The 21,498-nt window shown below is 44.9% G+C and overlaps 1 protein-coding gene across 1 annotated transcript in view; it reads left to right on the top strand.

Moving 5' to 3' along the window:
* LOC142587497 (phospholipid-transporting ATPase ABCA3-like) overlaps positions 1-20,665 on the top strand; it is a 130,810-nt gene extending 110,145 nt beyond the window's left edge. The window contains exons 17-20 of the mRNA XM_075698551.1: positions 4,950-5,084; positions 16,045-16,604; positions 17,783-18,005; positions 19,657-20,665. Coding sequence (XP_075554666.1) covers positions 4,950-5,084; positions 16,045-16,604; positions 17,783-18,005; positions 19,657-19,881 — 1,143 coding nt within the window. The 3' untranslated portion in view covers positions 19,882-20,665. The remainder of the gene's footprint in view (positions 1-4,949; positions 5,085-16,044; positions 16,605-17,782; positions 18,006-19,656) is intronic.
* The last annotated feature ends 833 nt before the right edge of the window (positions 20,666-21,498 follow it).

Genomic DNA, 21,498 nt, shown 5'->3' with positions numbered 1-21,498 from the left:
TACTTCCTCAAGAAATCTATCTACGTAATCGACTAAACACAAGCACTCATAATATAGTCTGCCACCAAATTATGTGGAACACATAGTGAAATTAACGAAATGAAAGCAGTAACCTGTCACATCCACTTGACATAAACTCTGAACCAAGCACCCGTCTTGATGTATGCACCTTCACAGTTCAGAGTAAAATGCTTTTCCACAACTTTTTTAACACTTTCATACACAGTGATAGTATTTGAAAGAAATAAAATGACACGATTTAATTTGCCGGCAAAGCTTACCTTCCCACATTTACCAGCCCAAGCTTTTCCAAATAAAAGGTTCGGCTTTCATATTTACATGCTGACAATTGTGTGCACGCCAGTCCTGAGTGATGCCGCAAGAGAACACAACTTTCACGGGTTGGCGTACGTGCACGCTACTAACTGACGCTCTTCGCAAATTCCAACTCAGAGAGTTCTCGTTGATATTCACATGTATATTGACCCCTAAGAAAACTAGCTAAAGGAAAACAGTCATATTATTTTATTAGCTATAATTATTCCGTTTGGCGCCATTCGGGATCTGCAGGGTGGCTTCCAGTGAGCGTTTATGAAGTGCTGTGACTTTACGCTATGCCTTCCTATAGATCTCTTCTTGTTCACTGCGCTAGCTTTAAAAAAGAGACTTGTAGTTTTACTCTTTTTACTGAACAGCGGTAGCGGTTGTTATTTTTAACAACCTTGTCAAAACCAGAAATATTCATATTGTTGCCTGGTGATGTGTCTCACATGCCCATAAAATTGTCATATGAAGAGGAAAAATTTCATAAATTACATAAAAGGAAGACTGTTGTTTATCACGACTGCATTTGTTTATTTTGATGGATAATGGTGATGCAACAGAAGGAAATGAAAGCATTAAACACAAAATTTTCAGCGGTCTAGCAAATTATATTCAAAAACAGCACCACGGCAGTAATATGTGCTCGAAAAGGAACCACGCGAGGAGGAGCCTGACTGCAAGTTTGTAGTGATATGCCCATTTGACCTAAATGTATAGTTGACCTGAGGTCCAGTTGACCTGAATGTACAAATAAAAATGCACTTAACCGTCAGCCCTATGAATTCGCAGTTTCTTGTAATGATTCAAACACATTCAATACAATGCAGTATTTTATTACATTTCTTCACGACAAACATATACTCTGCTCTGTGCAGATACCCCGCACCTTTGTGAAGAGGACGCCCCACCTCCTTCAAAAATAAAAAAATATATATTTTTTTAGAAATTCAGGGCTTGCTAATGGAAAGCTGTGCCTTACAAATTCTACCATAGTTACCAGGAAGTTTCAACACACTGCCGCTGCAGTTAGCGAAAAAATATGGGTTCATAGGTGAAACACCGGTCTTTATCCCTTAATGTAACCCTTCATTGCAATAAAGAAACAGCTGAGGGATTAAAACATCATCATCATCAACCTGGTTGCGCCCACTGCAGGGCAAAGGCCTCTCCCATACTTCTCCAACTACCCCAGTCATGTACTAATTATGGCCATGTTGCCCCTGCAAACACCTTAATCTCATCCGCCCACCTAACTTTCTGCCGCCCCCTGCTACGCTTCCCTTCCCTTGGAATCCAGTCCGTAACAATTAATGACCATCGGTTACCTTCCCTCCTTATTACACGTCCTGCCCATGCCCATTTGTTTTTCTTGATTTCAACTAAGATGTCATTAACTCGCGTTTATTCGCTCACCCAATCTGCTCTTTTCTTATCCCTTAACGTTACGCCCATCATTCTTTTTTCTATAGCTCGTTGCGTCGTCCTCAATTTAAGTGGAACCCTTTTCGTAAGCCTCCAGGTGTTTATGCCCCGTAGGTGAGTACTGGTAAGACACAGCTGTTATACACTTTTCTCTTGAGGGATAATGGCAACCTGCTGTTCATGATCTGAGAATGCCTGCCAAACGCACCTCAGTCCATTCTTATTCTCAGCTCCCTCAGCCCATTCTGAGGGAGTCAATGACATTATGTAAACGTCAGCTATAATATAAACACAAATACACCTCCCAGATATGACAGACTTTCATGGTGGGACCATTTATTATCATCCATTCAGGTGCAATGATCTGCTAATTTACGTACCATCATCGTCATCATCATCATCAGCCTATTTATGCCCACTGCAGGACGAAGGCCTTTCTCTACGATCGCCAATTACCGCTGTCCTGCTCCAACCGACTTAAACATACGCCTGTAAATTTGCTACTTTCGTGACCCCACCTAGTTTTCTGCCGTCCTTGACTGCTTTTTTCTTGGTACCCATTCTGTAACTCCAATTGACCACCGGTTATCTATCCTACGCATTACATGGCCTGCCCAGCTACATTTTTTCTCTTAATGTCAAATTTTATATCGTCGTCGCTGATCTCAAGGGTGTGCGTTCCGGAGAGGGGAACGAGGGACGCCGAGCGGCACAGTACAGATAATTTATTCACAGAAATGGCGGAAATCGACAAAGAAAACGAAAACAAGCACTCTTTAAACCTGAAAAGGTGTGAACAATCTTACAAGACGTTTTAAGAGGAACACAAAGGTAACTATAAATTGTACAGTTTTTCCCACCACTATAACTATAGTCCTTGCTTGTCGTAGCAGTCTGACCACTCTGGCCTCTCTGTCTGCATCGCTACACCAATGAAATATTGTTACTTTTTGTCAACAGCTTGTGTTGCCTTAAAGTCCGAGCTTGGTGGCAACTCATCCGTGGTCGGTACTTCCGACGATCTTGTAGATGTCGTAGTCCGAGTATCAGCCGGACAATCCGACTGTCTCCTACGCCTGTTTCCCCGTAGTCGTCGATCACATGGGAGCGATGCCTAGCAGGTTAGGCCTAGCGACGGATACCCGCCACTTCCGTCCATTGCCTTGCTCAAGTGACGACGGGGAACTCCGGGGACTGTCTTGCGTGGCGTTGCTGGTCTGCCTTCGAAGGGGGATTGCTGCTGAAGTGCCCGGAACTACCGTGGCAGGCTGCAGCAAGTCCGAGGAGCCTCGCTCAAACGTCATCGAGGTCGACGGCCACACCTCGGGATCACGGCCTCTGGAAACGAACACCCGCGGCTCCCGTCGCTCAAACGTCGTCGAGGTCGACGGCCACAGCTCGGAATCACAGCCTCTGGAACCGAACACCCGCGGCTCCCGTCGCCAGTGCGGTGCTGGCGATGCAACATTCTTGACCAAAACCACGCAGACAATGCTAGCTCAGCGCTGGTTATCTCCCGATCACGGCTCGGGTCACGCGCCTGGTGCCTCCGCAACTTTCTCCTCGTGCGCTCGTGCCATTTCGAACGCTTTCGCCTCGTCATCGTCCTCGTCGTTGTTTCGCGCCACATGTCTCTTACAAATTCTAACCGCCTATCCGCGTTTTCTCTCTGATCCAAACCACTCTCTTCCTCTCTATTAACGTTACACCTAACATTCTTCGTTCCATCGCTCTTTGCGCGGTCCTTAACTTGTTCTCGAGCTTCTTTGTCAGCCTCCAAGTTTCTGCCCCATGCGTTACTACTGATAGATTGCAGTGATTGCAAGTCAGGATCTGGAAATGTCTACCCTATGCCCAAAACCCATTTTCATTCGTCCGTCAATTCCGTTCTCATGACCAGGGTCCCCTGTGAGTAATTCACCTGGATAAACGTACTCTTACAATGTCTCTAGAGGCTCGCTGGCGATCCTGAACTTTTCTTTTCGTGCCAGGGTATTGATCATAATCTTTGTCTTCTGCATATTCATCTTCAATCCCCCTCTTACACTTTTGTCTTTTGAGGTCCTCAATGATTTGTTGTAATTCGTGCCCAGTGTTGCTCGAAAGGACGATGTCATCTGCACACCGAAGGTTGCTGAGGTATTCGTCGTTGATCCTCACTCCTAAGCCTTCCCACTTTGACAGCTTGAACACTTCTTCCAAGGTTGGAGTGAGTAGCATTGGAGAGATTGTCTCCTTGCTGGACCCTGCCTTGTGGAGAACTAAGGTAGCTGTAGAATTTTGTAGATATTTCCGAAGATATTCACGTATGCCCCCTGTACTCCTTGATTACGTAACGCCTCTATGACTGCTGGTATATCTACTGAATCAAATGTCTTTTCATGATATATGAAAGCCATAGGAGTTGATTGTGCGTACAACGAAGTCCCAATTGCACACATATAGGTGTGCGCTCGTTAGTGTTTTTTACCTATGTGGCTGAGGATAACTCGATATCAAATAAATTAAGCTTTCTCGTAGACTTGGACACCTATTGAAGCTTTAAAATGTTAACAGAACGCATTTTTTGCGGTGCAATAATGAAATAACTGGAACAGCAGTGTAATTCGCCGCACAATTGGGGAACGCATATCTCGAAGCGAGTATCATGCCCTGAATTTGTTACATATGCAAGTGCCTTGCGAAGTCACCGGCTACACATAGTTAAATACAACATGCTTCCCAAAGGGGTTACTTGAAAAGCTAAATCATAACATTTTCTACTTGCATTTTGATTGCTCGTGCGAAGAATGTTCCCATTTTCTGGCAGTCCCGCTCTAGCAGCAGCAGTTATTTACTACTGGCGATGTTTAGCAGTCGTGGTAACTCTAAAACGCACTTTAAATCTCGCGCTATTGAACTTGGAAAGGCCTACACGCAGCCAGTGTGCTTCGCCGCAGTGAACCCGATATAAAGGTGGTGACAAGTAGATCAACTAAATGCTGAGCAATTTTTTGCTGTCCTTGTCGTCATTGTTCTGTGCATGGTTGCACGCCTGTCCTTCAGTCCTTCGACAGTGAAGCCGACAAGTTGGAATATGGGCCGGCTTCGTAACGTGTGCAGCCGTTTCGAAGCGTTCACAAACATGTTCACGGGAACAAGGTGCGCTGGTGCTTAGAGTAATTAGCAACAGCCTGCGGTTTGAATACCCGTAAATCTTGCAGAAGGACGTTCGCCAAACAGTGCCGGTGCATGGAACGATGGACGAGGACGTGGAAGCCGAGGAGACCCGCATACGTTACCAAGTGGTCGCTCACAAAATGGGATCGGACATCGTGGCCGTCCTGGAATTTTGCAAGGTATACAATCTCATTATGGCGCCTTGCCGGCGTTGACTCAGCGTGATTACGATTTTCAATGCCCTATGCGCTCGCAATCAAATTTATTAACGCGAAAATTTATTTACTCGTTATGACACCAAAATCTGTGGCACCAAAATTCATGGAGAGTCGACCCTCGATCTTTGGTTAAAGTCTAACCCACTAACTGTGGTGTTAATTAAGGCGAAATTATTTTAGGCCCACGAGCTTTCGTAGTAGCCGAACTCGCGACATTTGGTGTTAATTAGCGCGAATTAGGCCATCAATTGATAAGGAAGTGTGAAGCCGAGGCAAAAAAGGATCGTCCACACGACCTGTGCTAATAAGGTGGCGTCAGTTGAAGCAGTCAACTAAGATCTACGACCTTTGGAGGGAGCCAAAACAAGTTGGCGATATGGGTGAACCGGCATATCTCCAAGTTGGATTCCAATTGCCGTCGTGAACATCGAGTGTCGAACCCACGACTTTTGTAAATGTCGGAATAGTGACTAGCCGGGCTTGGTACGAACACGTAAGGCACTCGACCTTTCGTCGGACTCGAACCTTCGACCATTGGTGTGATTCGCACCCTCGACCTTTGTCGTCAAGTAAAGTGAGCTTAATTAAGCCACTCGAATCAGTCGAACTCCCGACCTTTGGTAGGAGAAAACAAGTAAGAGGAACTAACGCATTAGAATGAAAATGTCAAGTAATGTAACGAATGTCTCGTGAGTGGGCACGCTTTCGCCCTCATCCTCTTTAACGTGTGCTATAGGGATTGTCAGCTTTTCCCCTTCTGTTCGAGTGCTAGTGTACGTGAGACGCAGAAGCATTCACATGGGGAAACCGCTGAACTGATATGAAGAAATACTTTGATTGTAAACGAGAAAAAATTTATCACAGCGTATTTTCATTTTAACGGCGCTTAAGTTTAATAAACACGGAGAAAGGAGGCAGATTACATTATAATTAAATGTAAATTTGAAAGTTGAAGTATGAAGCATGTTGTATTGGTTAAATGTAGTGCAGTGGTTAAATATTTAATTCCGCATCATTACAGCTCACAAGGGCGGTGCTCTGGGCGAGCTGGCACTGTATGACGTATTCTCCAATAAGCGCAACTAAGAATGAATGAAAAAAAAAGAGATGTAAGGAGACGATAGCGATAAACTTTCGAGTGGTTTATTTCATGATGCCTGTCATACCTTACATTCTAATTGAAAAGCAAAAAACAATGACAGAACTAATTGCATAGGTGCCGGCAGAACAAGTATCATCAATTTTTCACGTGACAAAATGATAGACGGTATGCTTTCATAACACCAATTCTTGGGAGCTTCTTTCATTTCACCTGCCAACTGTATATGACGACGTTTGATGACAGTACAAATGTCGAAGTAAAAGCACCCCCTTCAGTTTCGCAGCAAACGACAAGAAATTCACCAACTGAAATTTCGTTTTTACCATGATAACTATGATAACTATGCCCGCGCAATCTGTCACCAAGACTGCGCCCGATTTGACCAATTTGCCACAAGACGAAGCAAATGGGCACACCACACCTCTTGCACATTGGAAAGATTTAGCTTCATTCCTTTTCTCACAGCTGTTACTTGGCACATTCTTAAAGATTAGTGAGCTTGCAATGTTTTCCAAGCCCATTGGGAACAAAAATAACCGCGCACCTCTGACATTTGAGATCATGTGAATCCAAATGATCACACTTACTCTATATGTGGGCACCGAAATGGCGCCTAGCTGACTTTCCCCGCGAAAATCTTTTAGAAGACTTTCTGTTACGGATACCTGTAACAACCTATGTTGGCTGGCTTGAGACAGGTGCTTGATCGGCTTGAAAACTGGGAAGTCTTGCGGAATTCTATGGAGAATCCTGCAAGAAGAGAGTAGCAACGCCTTTCTTAACAAGTTCAGTATGGGAAGAATGGCTCAGACGAAGTGGCTTTTTCGCTCGCGGGACGTAGCTGCAATGGATGAAGTCTTGGAAACAGAACAAAAAAGGAACAAGGAATGCAAAGCTGTTGTTCAGCGGTCAATCAAAAGTCGCATCAAATGGCGCGAGGCATTTCCTAATAGTATAGGTAATAACATGACAACTTCCGATTCTTCGTTTGTACAAGAGCTGTCAATGAAAGTTAAAAGGTAAGAAACGCCCACGAATGTCAAAACAACAAGAACCTTGTTCATTTCGGGCTACCCTCCACGGACACTTAGTGGCTATGGTGTTGGGCTGCTAAGCACGAGGTCACGGGACCAAATCGCGGCCACGGCGGCTGCATTTCGATGGGGGTGAAATGCGAGAAACACCCATGTACTTAGACTTAGCTGCATATTAAAGAACTCCAGATGACCCAAATTATTCCGGACTCTCTCAGTGCCTCATAATGAGGCCGTGGTTCTGGCACGTACAACGCCATAATATATTTTTTAGGCGAAGAACTTTCTAGGCTCACGGTGAAGTTTGTGTCAGCAGACCTTACCGCCGGAATGTGCGCCGAAGCAGCGCCATCACGCCATATGAAGACAGAATGAAGACAGAGTAAAGAATGAAAAATTGTTGACAGTGACAGTTAGCGAATGATAACGTAATAATAGAGATTGGTAGAGGTTAATATTGACAAGTCATGACTAAGAATGACTGCTAATGACCTGTAATGACTACTAATGGCTCTAAATGGCCATTATGTAAACCATGGCTTGTAATGACCACAATTGATTAGAAATGACTAGAAATGTCTAGTAATGAGTAGTAACGACTAAAATGACTACTAATGCCTTGTAATAACTACTAATGACTACGAGATCACCAATATGTCTATCGACGGCTTTTAATTACAATTGACTACAAATGACTAAAAATGCTTAGCACATAGTAGTAAAGACTAATTATGACTAATGACTACTAATGACTACGAAATCACCAATATGTCTATCGACGGCTTTTAATTACAATTGACTACAAATGACTAAAAATGCTTAGCACATAGTAGTAAGGACTAATTATGACTAATAATAATGAATCATAATGATGAAATAAGAAGGAAACTTAAATAGGTAAAAAGAAATGAGTAAAGAGAAAGAGGCAAACATAAGAAGGAAAAGAATAGAAGACAAAGAAAGCAGAAGGAACGAAGAAACAGGTGAAGAGAAGGAAAGAGAAAGACAAAGAGGAGAAAAAGAGAACAGGCGAATGATAAGGGGAGGAAGAGTAGGCTCTCGCCGTTCACTTAAGAGAGACCTTAGGAGGCCCTTTAATTTTCCTAATTAGCAGCTTAACAGACAGCGTCAATCCAAGATGTAATAAATTGAAAGTCTCTCAGCAGGCCCCGTAGCAAATTTTGGTTATACGCTTTAAGTCGTTGCGTGTCCTCTAGGGAGCGTTCTGCCGAAAGTATTTTTCAAATCGGCTCATTAATAGCCGAGACAGAAAAATTTCAGTGCCGCGAACCCATGATTTCAGCAGGCTGGCTCCACTGGCAAGCAAGACGCTCTCTCCACCGACCCCGTCAAGCCTGCGCAAGTGAAATTTATTGCCTGCGGTCTCCAATACCGGACCTCGAGGATCGCGTGACGCATACGTCAGAGGCTTCGCCTTCATATTTTTTTTTTGCTCCTCGCTGTTTTTTTTTTTCGGCTCTATGCACTTCCGCGGACGGCGTCGCAGCCGAGCTGTTGTCTCGTTCGCGCAGCGCAAGATTTTGCGCACCCACCGTGGTTGCTCAGTGGCTGTGGTGTTGGGCTGCTGAGCACGAGGTCGCGGGATCGAGCCACGGCGGCCGCATATCGGTGGGGGCGAAATGCGAAAACACGCGTGTACTTAGATTTAGGTGCACGTTGAATAACCCCAGGTGGTCGAAATTTCCGGAGTCCCCCACTACTGCGTGGCTCATGATCAGAAAGTGCTTTTGGCACGTAAAGCCCCATAATTTACTTAAGATTTTGCGTGCCGTCACAAGCAAACATGACTAGCGGTATAATTCAGTGCTACGCGAATACTGAGGCAGAACAAGCGGATCGCAGAGCATGATCACGTGCTGGAACACGGTAGAAAATGGCATAGTTTTGATACTTCTGCACGTGACCGCACGACCGTGGAAACAAGCAGACGAAGCGGAAGTGCATCTCTCTTGCTTCGGTGCGAAGTAAAACAGAAAACACGCGGAGATTCCGTTTGGGTGTTTTATTATTTCTTTAAACTTCAATTCCTCAATTCAAGCAACAGATCGCCCTGATAACAGAGCTTGTCTTGAATAATTCTGGAAATCACGTGTCTCCGCGAGCGACGTCACACTGCGGAAACGATTATCTTAGGCGCAGGGGCGCGATTACGTCACCGTCCGGCTTGGAGTGCGGCGGCGGCGAAGACAAGGAAAACCAGCGTTCGGTTTGAAATGTGCGATATTTCCGCGGAGCGTAGCGATGAAATACTTTGCAGACAAGATGGTTATCGCGCAATGTATGCTCTGCGCTTGTCAGCTCAATATATGCAGACCTGGTGAGGGGCCCTTTTAGTCACTAAGGATTAGAACGATGCATGATCCGATAACACACGGTCCTTCCTGGTGCAGGTAGATAGCGTAGCCCAAGAAAATGAAAAGTAAAGGTCAATTGAAAAAAAAATCTAAAAATTCGCTGAGTGATATCAGGGCTTCGTCTAGGAAACGCTGGCGTTTTACTGTAATATAAATGAACAGTTGAGTGATTACAAGCAGGTTAGTGTGGGACACGGAGCAATACAAGCCTGTTAGGTTCACTGATAGGCTTGACAGCCGCTTTCAGAATGAGCTTTTAAAAATATTGATCACTTGATCCGAATCTCTTATCATGAAAGGGTGATTCTGGGAAAAATAAGCAACTTTTGCCTCTCAATATAAAGCCACTGACTTTTACGAAGCTATATAGGCTATATTACAGCTCTAAATTATTAAAGGGGCTCTGAACCACTTTTCATCGAAATCGAGAAATGCGCATTAAGTTAAATTAGACTATTCCAGAAATAGTTTACCGCAAAAAGCTCTTCAACGTGTTCAGCAGAAGCGCAGTTATGGGCAGGCTTCCGCTCCCTCCTCAATGATTTGCATTGCGAAGGCTACGCCGGGGGACAGTGGGGTTCTGAACGTCACTGTGAAGCGCAGTTTAAATTTGATTTTGGATGTTCACCGTAGACACCACTGTTCGCCTCGCGTCGCATTTGTATGATCAGCACTGCCGCAACGAGCACATTCTGCTATATGTGATGCAAGGAATTCATCCGTGCGAAAGACCAGCTGCATTCATGCACAAACTACTTTTATTTATGTCAATATTAAAAAAAAACGAACGAGATACCAGCCGCATTGAAGGGCACGCGCTGTATTAAGCGGACACGATGCTTTTGTGCTGTGCCTGAGGCAAAATAAGGTGTGCCAGGTAATTTTGCATGCACATGAAGTGGGCTGCACGCATGTGCACGCAGTTACCTCGATAAAGCTATTGAATTCACATTTAGGTATGGTGCACATTAGTTGAAGCCCTCCACTTTCGTTGTATCAGCTGCACCCAACATACGCGTCCACTTGAACTGAGTGCTCGATCTGAAAGTGTGCTGTACATTCATGGAGACATTCACACGCAGAGATGAACACGGAACATGTTTTTCAAAAGAGGAGAACGATTTACTTGCAATACATATTTCATTACTAATACATAGTTTCATAATACATAATTTCATTGTAGGTTTTAAACAGGTAATGAGGACTTGTATGCCAAGCTCTGAAATGAAAAAAGACAAACTGCAACACGAAATACAAAAGCAAATAGGCAGTCTTTGGGCGCACAGCATTTAAAATGTGAAACAAGCATAATGCAAGAACTTGGGCATGAATTTGATGTGGTTGTTAACATAGAAAATTAGGCCTCTCCGTTGGCCTCCATCTCGTTGAAAAAAAATTTGTTTCTAACTAAAATTATGCAAAATAGAAGACAAGTACAAAATCAACAATAGAACAAACATATGCCCTAAGTCTTACGCTAAGATCTTATCTTTCCATGTGTTTCAATAAAGTGCAGTATATATAAACTACTTCAAGATGAATTTATACAGCGGTGTTCGTAGGTTTATTTACAAGTTAGCTGTTCATGACTAGCGTCAAAAAAAGAAAATGCAAATGCTGCATAGAAATATGTATATTTGCAATAAATTACTCACTTGGTATCCAAGCAGCGCAAAAATATTTTGTCCTAGGAAGCACGTCGCAGTATTTTGGTGAACACACAAAGATATATGTTTTTATGCATACATAACCAAAAAGAGAAAGAAGCTTTTCAAATATAGATTTTATTTTGACATGATTGCCTCGTGATCACAAGCACATCAGATAACCTTCGTACATGTTCAGAATTCTTTGTCTTGATGACTGCTGGGCGGCTAGGCAATTGTAAAACATGGAAGAAACAAAAAATTCTACTTCATGTTAGACGATACCGGAAACTGTTTCACCTTGGCCCTGTTAGAGCTATATACTGTTCAATAATTGTTCAAGGCGAATATGAAAGTCATCTTGCACGAACCACGTCTCAAAGTTTACCCTAAACTTCTGACGCGGCCTGACAGCGATCCTAATATTTGCTATGTAAATACCCTCATTTCCGTGGGACTAGGCAACCAATCTCGACTGCGCTTAATTGCACCTGTTGTGTGGAAACAACCATTGTCCAGTCTGCGCTCAACAGGCTTGCGTTGCCCTGCTGCTTCACTTGTGGGCTGTAGCTGTAGTGCGCTGTATCGCAGTATTCTACACCCATTCTCCCCCCCCCCCTTTTTTTTTAATCTAGGCTCTTTCTTCCTTTCACTCCTTCAAATCCCTTTTTCCAGCACAGAGTAGCTCGCTTGTATTTGCATCGACTAACCTGTTTTCCTATCTCAGTTCCTCCTCTATCTAAGAGCTCATCTCAGCACTGTAAAAGTAAGGTTCGATTATTTACTACGGACAACAGAACATTCCCTTTCGCACACTTCGCGTGTGCATACCTCATGGGAGTAAGTGAGCGATGTACGAGTGCGTCCGACCTTTGAAGTTGTACCATTGTATTTTAAGTTCCATTGGCATTATTAACAACAAAGGATGTCTCTACCTAATTGGAATTCGATGAGTGCATACGCACTGTGAACAAAGTAATCAAGACAAAACTGTAAAGACGAACAGACGTAATCCTCTGACCGAGTAACTAAAGCGAGGGAAAAAAACCTTCAGTTGTATTTCGCACGTCATTCACAAGCACATTTCACATATGCTTGGCGTCTTCGAAATCAACTCAGTGTGCTTGTGGTTCATTTCACAGTCATATTTCTTAACGCTTGCGCCTAATAACTAATCCGCCCACATTGTCAGCTGGCATTCAGGGCCACTCATTTCCGTCCCTTACGCTCACTGGCATTCTGCTCCACTTGCGTCCTTTCACACTCACCTAAAGTAACCCAGTGACATCTCAATCTTGAGAAATCAGCACAAATGAGGGAGAGTGCTCTCAAATGTGTGTGTACTTCTGGTGATATTACAAGGCGTGTAAGTCTTTCAATGGCATCCGCGTGTGAGCAATTTTGTAAGCAGTCGTCTCTTTCTCTGCCCCACCACGCAAATGTGCTTGCAAAACAAACTTCTTTGTGTGTGTGCTTCATCATAAGCATATCATATTAAGGCACCGCAATGAAGAACCAATATTTGCGTGGTTTTTGCTTACTGGTGCGGTGGTCCACTATCTAGTTGCACGAAAGAGCCGCCGGCTCGGCTTTCTTTGGTGACGTTATTAGTGCCACCCTCATCCGCTTTACTCCTGCATAGAAAAAAGAACAGTTGGGTGAGAATAAAAGACTTTGTAGAATAACGATAATTAAGAAAAAGCTCTTAAGAGGAAGCTTTAGCTCGGGTACTTCTATCTAAATACATCTAAAAGGTAATTCGTTTTTCTCGGCAACCACTGCACCAAATTTGAGGAGGTTGGTTGCATTTAGAAGAAAAACTTGACATCTAGTGACGGTTGGTTTCTAATTTTTGATTTAGGTCCTGAATTTTTTAGAAAGCATTGGCAAAAATTGAAAATATTTGAAAAACCAAACTGTCAAGTTTAGAACTCTATAACTCAGCAACAAAAAGTGATAATGCAATTCTGTGAATTGTATCTAACAGTACATGTAAAGCGAACAAAATTCATATGCTACACTTGAATCTAAAAACATTCAGTGTTATGAAAATACACCTTTTGCAGAACCCTTGTAAATGTGACAAATTCACGTAATATGTAAAATGACATGCCGTATTTGTCCACTTTCAACGGTGTAATGGATGACGTTTCATAAAGAGCAATAAATGTGCAAACTTCGTGCTTCTATTTGTTTCAAACATTCAAGATTTGAAAATTCTTGCAAAAAAATTCACAACCTACATCGAAATTCCGCTTCCAGCAGCTGCTAGAATTTCACTTTATCACTAAAATGCCACAAATGTCATCAAAATCGGTCCAGGGGTTATCTCAGAAAAACCTTTTTGCGTTTTACATGTATTGGAATAGGCCGCGTGGGACTTGGGCCCGAGCTATAGCTTCCTCTCAAGAAAGTTATTAAGGCCTATTATGGGGCTAGTCTATTATAGTGCATACTTTCACATAAACAAAATTTCAATCTTTTGACATGTTGCTTTGGTTTCTTCATAACTTTATAGTTATACAGCACCTCTTTTACTAAACATTACTTGAACTAACATTACTAAATGACAGCAGTGCTGAAAACCACAGATTTTTACCGCCTGCCATAAAACTCCCCACTGCTACGCTATACGTGAGATTTCGCGCATCGGAAATTTTGCTAATGGCATACAACTTCGCTCCTTCTACAAGTTACGATTACATGTGCAATCTCCTACACTTACTGTGTGAAATTGTGTTTCTTACGTAAACTAACATTTCGGAGCTGCTTTGGCGTGTCATGAAAGCTTGGTGCTAAATTAGGCTTTGAATTCTATAGAGAAATCGACGCAGTGAACAGGAAAGCGAGAACTGTACGCAAATGCATACACTACTCAGAGGAAGGCGAGTAACACACCATAAAATAGTTGAAGGGAAACAGTCCTTCAACATTCCTCAACTACGGAATACAATGGATTCATTCCTCAAAGTGCACGCGAACGCGACAAAAGAAACTATTTTCTAAAACTAAAACTAAAACTAAAAAAAGTATTTCAGAAGTCCAAAAACAAGAAAGGGGCTGACAGATGGAATAGCACACTGTGGTATAAAGTTTGTAAACAGGGATGAAGTGCCTCAGGCAGGCTGGCCAACGTTTCGATAGGAGGACCTATCTTCGTCAAAGGCGGCCTCGTCATCCTCGGCGTGTTAGTTTTAAAGGGTTAGTGCAGTGACGTCACGTGCGGGTGTTGTCGCTGGCGGCTGGAGACGCCAGCCGCCAGCGACAACACCCGCCAGCAATGGTACAATTGGAGGAAAGAGAAACGAAACTAGACCTGCAGTTATAGCTAGTTCGCACGCGAAAACTTCAATGCGCGTGTCCCCGTTGGCACACGTTCATATGGTCAAATGAACGAGCGTTATCTGCTGGCTCATATTATTGCAATATTGTAATTTAAGGATTCACTAAGTCTAGCGTATCGGAAGCAAAAAGATGAACCTACGGAGTCGTCACAGGTTCACAGCTGTGCAGCGCGCGGACTTGCGCCCGCCTGATAAATCAAACATGGCGGCCCTCCGCCACTGATCGCCATTGTGTGGCCGTCACACTCACACGGGTTGTCGAAGTTGCACTGGCTTCTTGCAATTTCTGGTGACATCGGTGGAATTGAACATCACTCATATCACGAAGAGCGTTCATCGACGCGGTGAGGTGACTACACAGCAAGCACACAGTCACATAACACGGCGGTACAGATAATTGGAGGTAACTGCCACCGAAAAAAAATAATATGGACTCTTCCACTAGCTCACGCCATTTTCTTGCTCCTTCCCACCCGGCGCAGTCTTCCCTCCTCTCCGCGATCCCGTGATTATTCAGAGCAATGCACAGAGGCGACGACTTCGTTCTTCAATCAACAGTCAAACGCGGATATATCGAACCTGAAAGGGATTACACAAAACTGACATATACGTAATTTGATATATCAAATAAAAATGTTATACAAAAATTTGCAAGGGGATTTTACAGCTCTTCGTTCTACATAATAATGAGTTATATGTCGGTTTCATGCGTCCGGGTTCGATTGTATTCGCTCTCTCCTTTCACCTTTAGTTTTTTTTTTCGCCTGTGAGACCGCACTCGTCAACGCTTCGGCGCGCTTTATGGAGGCCACTTTGACAGGACTGCGCATAGGCGCTGTGTTTGGTCATTGGCCGCATACAGCCGTGACCGGCGAGTCTCCTGCGTTTGGTCGCGCATGCCTTCGCATGAAAGTACGCTACCATGTAGTGGTCTGAGCTGAACTGAGAACATACCGCTTATATCGAGGATCTTATGCAGAAGTATCGTCAATTCGTCAATGTGCAGTACACAGGTACTTGAGCAGGAGACATGTTATCGTCATATTAGGCATTGACGCGAAAGTCTAATGCAAAGTGAGTCCCTGTCGATAGCTGTCCCTTCCTCTTGCTGCTATCCCACCGCACAACACGGACCACCCTGCCGACCTCTTACTCCCCTTTCTACTAACATCTACGACCGCTGGCATTCAGAAGCAGATTTGACAGTCCTGCTACATCAGCTTTGCTATAATCCCAATCCAAGCTAGTAGTATACTCGTATAGGTTGTAAGCACTAACGGCATCAACGCCACCATGCCACCTTATGCGCTTGATCCGCTTATGTGCAACCCGCTGGAAGCTGCGAATAGGATAACAAAACGGCGTCCGTGATGTCACGTTAACGCTCCCTATATGAAGTCTGCTTAACGGCGGCGCGCAGAAGTTCCGCACCCGGACGGTCGTCAAAGGCATCTCCTTCAGCGTCGCCGAAGGTGAGGTTCTCACCGTGCTAGGAGTGCCCGGCTCGGGAAAGAGCACTCTACTGCGCATGCTCGCCACCGACCTGCCCCATGACCGAGGCCGAGCGCTGATGAAGACGCCGCGGGGAATCGTCGGGATGCGCAGCGACCCGGTCAGTTGGCGAGCCGGCATAGGCTACTGCCCACAGCGCGAAGGGCTGCTGGAGCAGCTGACAGGCAACGAGACGCTGGCGCTGTTCGCCAGGCTGCGGGGCGTGCCGGAGTCCCGGGTGTTCGCGGTGGCGAGGGACGTTGCGCGCCTGGTGGGCATCGACGCCGTGCTGCAGGACTACGTCGCCTCGTACAGCGGCGGCTTGCGGCGGCGCCTGTCGGTCGGCGTGGCGCTGGTCGGTCTGCCGCCAGTGGTGCTGCTTGACGAGCCGACGGTCGGCGTGGACGTGGTCTCCCGCAGGACCGTGTGGGAGGCACTGCACGCACTCCAGCAAACGGCCAAGACCACGGTGATCATGACGACGGGAAGGTTGGTCGCCCTTCCGTAGTCATCTTGTTCTACCTATCTGAGCGCCCTGCAGGTTGAAACGGAAACGTTAAAACCGTTATTCGAAATTGTATTTGAAGTTCATGGTATATGAAAGCGCGTCGATAGAAAATATACGTGCAGTAGACAGTTTTCTGTAAAATAAAGAATAAAAAAGTAAAAATAAGAAGTTCAAACACTATGTACGATCAACGTCCGGTCCACATAGAGGAGACTGTAGGTCGTCACTTTGTTCTTTCGTCCTTTTTTCTCACCATTCATGCGTTACCGTAGGAATGTAGTCGCTGCAGTAGCAACCTTTTGCAGGTAGAGCACCGGAAAATTCGCTTAATTGCTTTCCTTACATTTCGATATTTGCGTAGTTTCCTTCGTCGGCGGGTTGTGTTCCCACTTAGGTACCTTGCTAACTGTTGTGTGCTAACGGTGATAAAACTGCGAAAACAGGCGTTGCGACTTTTTATATATTGCGGTTCATTGGCATTTGAGGGGTGGTACTGCTATCTTCCCACGTGCCTTGTGTACTTTGATAATAGTGTTCGACATTTCAAGCAAAGTACGCTAATGCTTCTGTTCCACTACAATGCAGCAAAACCGTTATTTATAATTGAATCATCAAAATTAAATTCAGCGGTCTTACTTGCCAGAACCGCGACTTATGAGGCACGCCGTAATAGGTGACTCCGCAAATATAGTCCGCCTGGGGTTCTTTAACGTGTACCTAAATCTAAGTACACGAGTGTTTTCGCATTTTACCTACATCGATATTCCGCCGCCGCGGTCCGGATTCAATCCCGCGACCTCGTGCTTAGCAGCCCAACACTGATAGCAATCAGTAACCATGGTGGGTTAATCATTGTCCCAGTCATTACTTTCAGGGACCAGCTAAGTCACTGGTTCATATGAGCTTAATATATGACACTGGTATTATTTTTGCTGCTGGAAAGTTCACTCGAAACTGTGCTCGTGAAAACTCTGAATATATCTATGAAATTATGCGTTTAGGCGGGGAGCCACGCGAAGCAATGGGATGATCGCGCTGCTGACTGGCGGGCGACAGCTGCTTCATCCACAACCAAGCCGCAGTAACATTAAGCAGCATAAAATGCTACACGAGCGGCCCACCGCGATGCCAGTAACCCGTCTAATACGGCCGCACGCAGCATGGAGGAAGCTGAAGGCGTGTGCGACCGCTTGGCCATCGTGATCGACGGCGAGTTCCAGTGCATCGGCACGCTGACGCACCTCAGGTCCAAGTTCGCTCAGGGCTACACGGTGACCGTCAAGACGCACGACGAGTACAAAGACGACTTGGAGTATCGAGGCAAACTCATGCGGGCCATCAGTGACACCTTCCCCAACAGCAATCTCCAGCAGGCGTTCGAGGTGCGCTCTCAGCCGATAAATGAGCGTCTGTGTTCTTCGTTTCCTCACTGTATGTATGTATGTATGTATGTATGTATGTGTATTTATGTATGTGTCTGTGTGTGTGTATGTATGTGTGTGTGTGTATGTATGTGTATGTATGTATGTGTGTGTATGCATGTTTGTAATAATAATAATATTTGGGGTTTTACGTGCCAAAACCACTTTCTGATTATGAGGCACGCCGTAGTGGAGGACTCCGGAAATTTTGACCACCTGAGGTTCTTTAACGTGCACCTAAATCTAAGCACACGGGTGTTTTCGCATTTCGCCCCCATCGAAATGCGGCCGCCGTGGCCGGGATTCGATCCTGCGACCTCGTGCTCAGCAGCCCAACACCATAGCCACTGAGCAACCACGGCGGGTATGTATGTATGTATGTGTGTGCATGTGTGTGTATGTATGTATGTATGTATGTATGTATGTATGTATGTATGTATGTATGTATGTATGTATGTATGTATGTATGTATGTATGTATGTATGTATGTATGTATGTGTGTGTGTGTATGTATGTATGTATGTATGTATGTATGTATGTATGTATGTATGTATGTATGTATGTATGTATGTATGTATGTATGTATGTATGTATGTATGTATGTATGTATGTGTATGCATGTATATGTGTGTGTGTGTGCATGCCTTACTTAAAATACCTAAATCGAGTTATATTTATTTCCTTGATGAGCCATACTTGCAAAACAATAACCCTTGGGTGCCCTGGAGCTCCGGCACCGCGTGCTTTATTATAAACCCAGGTGCTCTCCTGAGGCCTCCGTTTGCCGGTTACATGTGCCCTCCTGGAGCAGTACTTGTAAAAAATGTAATCTGTCGTAGCGACAATAAAAGCGACCCGCAACTTATACAACACCAGTCAGAACCTTGCCCTGTCACACACAGCGATCCCCAAATGGGGCGTCCGCGCGGTCAGCCAGCAGCGAAGCGTAAACGAACTCGGCCGCACTCCGCAATGCCGGCATGTCTAGCGTACAAACGGTTGCAGCACGCGCTGAGAAACCTCCTCCGTAGTGCCTAGGCAGAGCCGGATAATTAAGGAGTAAAGGCCCCCACATTTTCTCTCGCACCCGCTATTACTCGCTCATGCGCAGAAAGTCGAGCGCCACGAGAACCGCCACACCAGGCTGTACCTGCAAGCAATTGTAGAAATGTTACCGGGCGTACCGCTCCGTTACACCCAAGTACAGTGTACAACCCCTAAGACACCCATAGCGACGGCGCACGCAAGTGGCGGACGCCGCGGCCGGTCTGTGAACGCCGTGGCCGGTCTCTGTGTGGGAAGGGGTATGTTTGCGTTCTCGCGTATTAGAATTATGTTTTCTCGTATAGTGAAATTACAATCCGACAGTTATAATGTCTGTAGATTGTATGTAAGTCGTAGTTTACAATTTTTCCAGGTATTTGAGCTTGAGAAATTCAATTAGTTCAGTAAATTTCTTGCGTCACGTGGAGGGTCTGGGTATGGGCAGTCCGAAAATCTTGCCGTAATGACGTCCGACGGTCGACGCCGACGCCGGATTTTCTGCGACGCGGCGTCCTTAACGCTATCGCGTTAAAAGGGCACGGAATTACATCCGGCTCCACCGCCGCAGGGCTTCCTGGAGTACCACATGCCGGAGAGCGGTCTGCCGTGGCACGAGCTGTTCGCGCATGCCGAGGCGATCAAGCGCAAGCTCAACCTGTTCGAGTTTCTGATCAGCAACACCACGCTCGACCACGTGTACGCCGCGCTCGCCCGATGGGAACGAGGTCGCGCCCGCAGAGCGGCTGGCGAGGGCTCGCCCGGCCAAGATGGCGGAGGGAGCCCCGAAATGTAGTCGGAGCGCTCGCCAGCCTCCGTCGCCGAGATTGAGCGCGTGAAAAGTGAAACGCGTTGTAGAACTGGCAGCCGAGGATGTTTTGAACTGCATGGTTTCAGACCGCTGACGATTAATAACGCTTTTTCCTTTCCTCACTGTTTTCTTATGCGTTTTAATTGTGAGCGTTGCTTCTTTCTTTTAGATACTACGAATGTTCTATAGTTTGCGTGAAACGCAAACTTTCTCCGTCAGAGCATATGTTCTAATGACTGATAACGGCAAAGTAGTTTTCTCCGGTTACAAAGATTAATGGCGCTCGCTTCGAGACGTCGGTATAGAACACGTGTGTCCCGCTTTGTGCGAAGTATGCGGTAATATGCATGTGCGTTGTTTTGACCGTTATCGTTCAGTGCGAATGATTTTGTTCCATTTTCATTGGAGTGCCGGACCAAATGAAATATTTTTATAGCGCTGTGCGAGGGGCCTCGACTCGAAGGTATTACTTCATTGGAAGTGCCCACACATCCAAGAAGTAATTTCAATCAATAACGTCATTTGCTTGGTTGTGCCATATGTGACAGTCTTGTTTGAAACGTTTTAGGTAAATGAACGAAAAAATCGTAACTTTACCCAAGCTAAATTTTTATTGAATCTGCTTTTTGCGTCCAATTTACCGAAATGATGCAGTGTTTATTAGCACACCCATAAACCTTTATAGAGCACTTGTAAATGGTTCACAGCACTGTTACTTTTGCAGGCAGAAATAAAATCGACGTTCTATTAGCAATTGGTTACTAGTAGAAAAAAAAGCATTTGCTTCTGTGTCTACTGCAAAAGTTCTCAACATCTTAAGTTCATGTTATACCTGAAAAATTATCTTCAGGAACATTACTGGCAATTATGCGCATAACGTTAACTGTTCTCCGTAAGCATTGACGGTCGATTCCAGGGCTTGAAGGAACCTCTCATAATATTAGTCAGTGGTGCATAATTTTAGAAAATGGGGCAGGATGCTCCTATAGACCGCATGGCTTCATGCTGCAGTGGTAGCACAAGCAACAAAACTCACTTTGCCTTGTTTTCTGCACAGCGAAATGGGTAGAATTACTTGAAATGGTTTTATGGTTGCGGACAGCTCTGCACCTGGAGTGCACAGTGATACACGTTTCACAAAGTGCATCTTAATACAATTTCGACTCGTTCAAGAAAGTCTATGAATAAAGCGACCAAAAAAAATATACAATAATTGCAGTAGTGCTGAGGACAATCCAGCAATTGTTAAACAGTAATCCAATACATTTAGAATAGGTTCTTTCAAACATTTTCTTAACAATGAAAATAAGGCAAACGAGCTGCCTTGTCTCTCAGTGCGTCGTCCGCAGACTTTCACGCGGTGTTTGTCTTCACTAACAATTACTTTTTAAAGATTTTGTCAGTATTTTCTCATCTGATTGCCGTGACACCAGCAGTGGCACTGAGAACTGAAACGATGTGTTCGCCTAGAGGGAAGCAAGTCAACACCGGAAGGGGAATCTAACAAAGGCCGGGAACTCTCGAGTGCAGATGTAGAAAGCGAAGTACGCTGTACGGGATATGACCGAGAGATAGAGTATTATGCCTATTACAATACAGGCC

Source organism: Dermacentor variabilis, chromosome 7, assembly GCF_050947875.1.
Source record: "Dermacentor variabilis isolate Ectoservices chromosome 7, ASM5094787v1, whole genome shotgun sequence".
In the NCBI taxonomy this organism is placed as follows: Eukaryota; Metazoa; Arthropoda; class Arachnida; order Ixodida; family Ixodidae; genus Dermacentor; species Dermacentor variabilis.
This window is presented reverse-complemented; position numbering and strand designations above follow the sequence as displayed.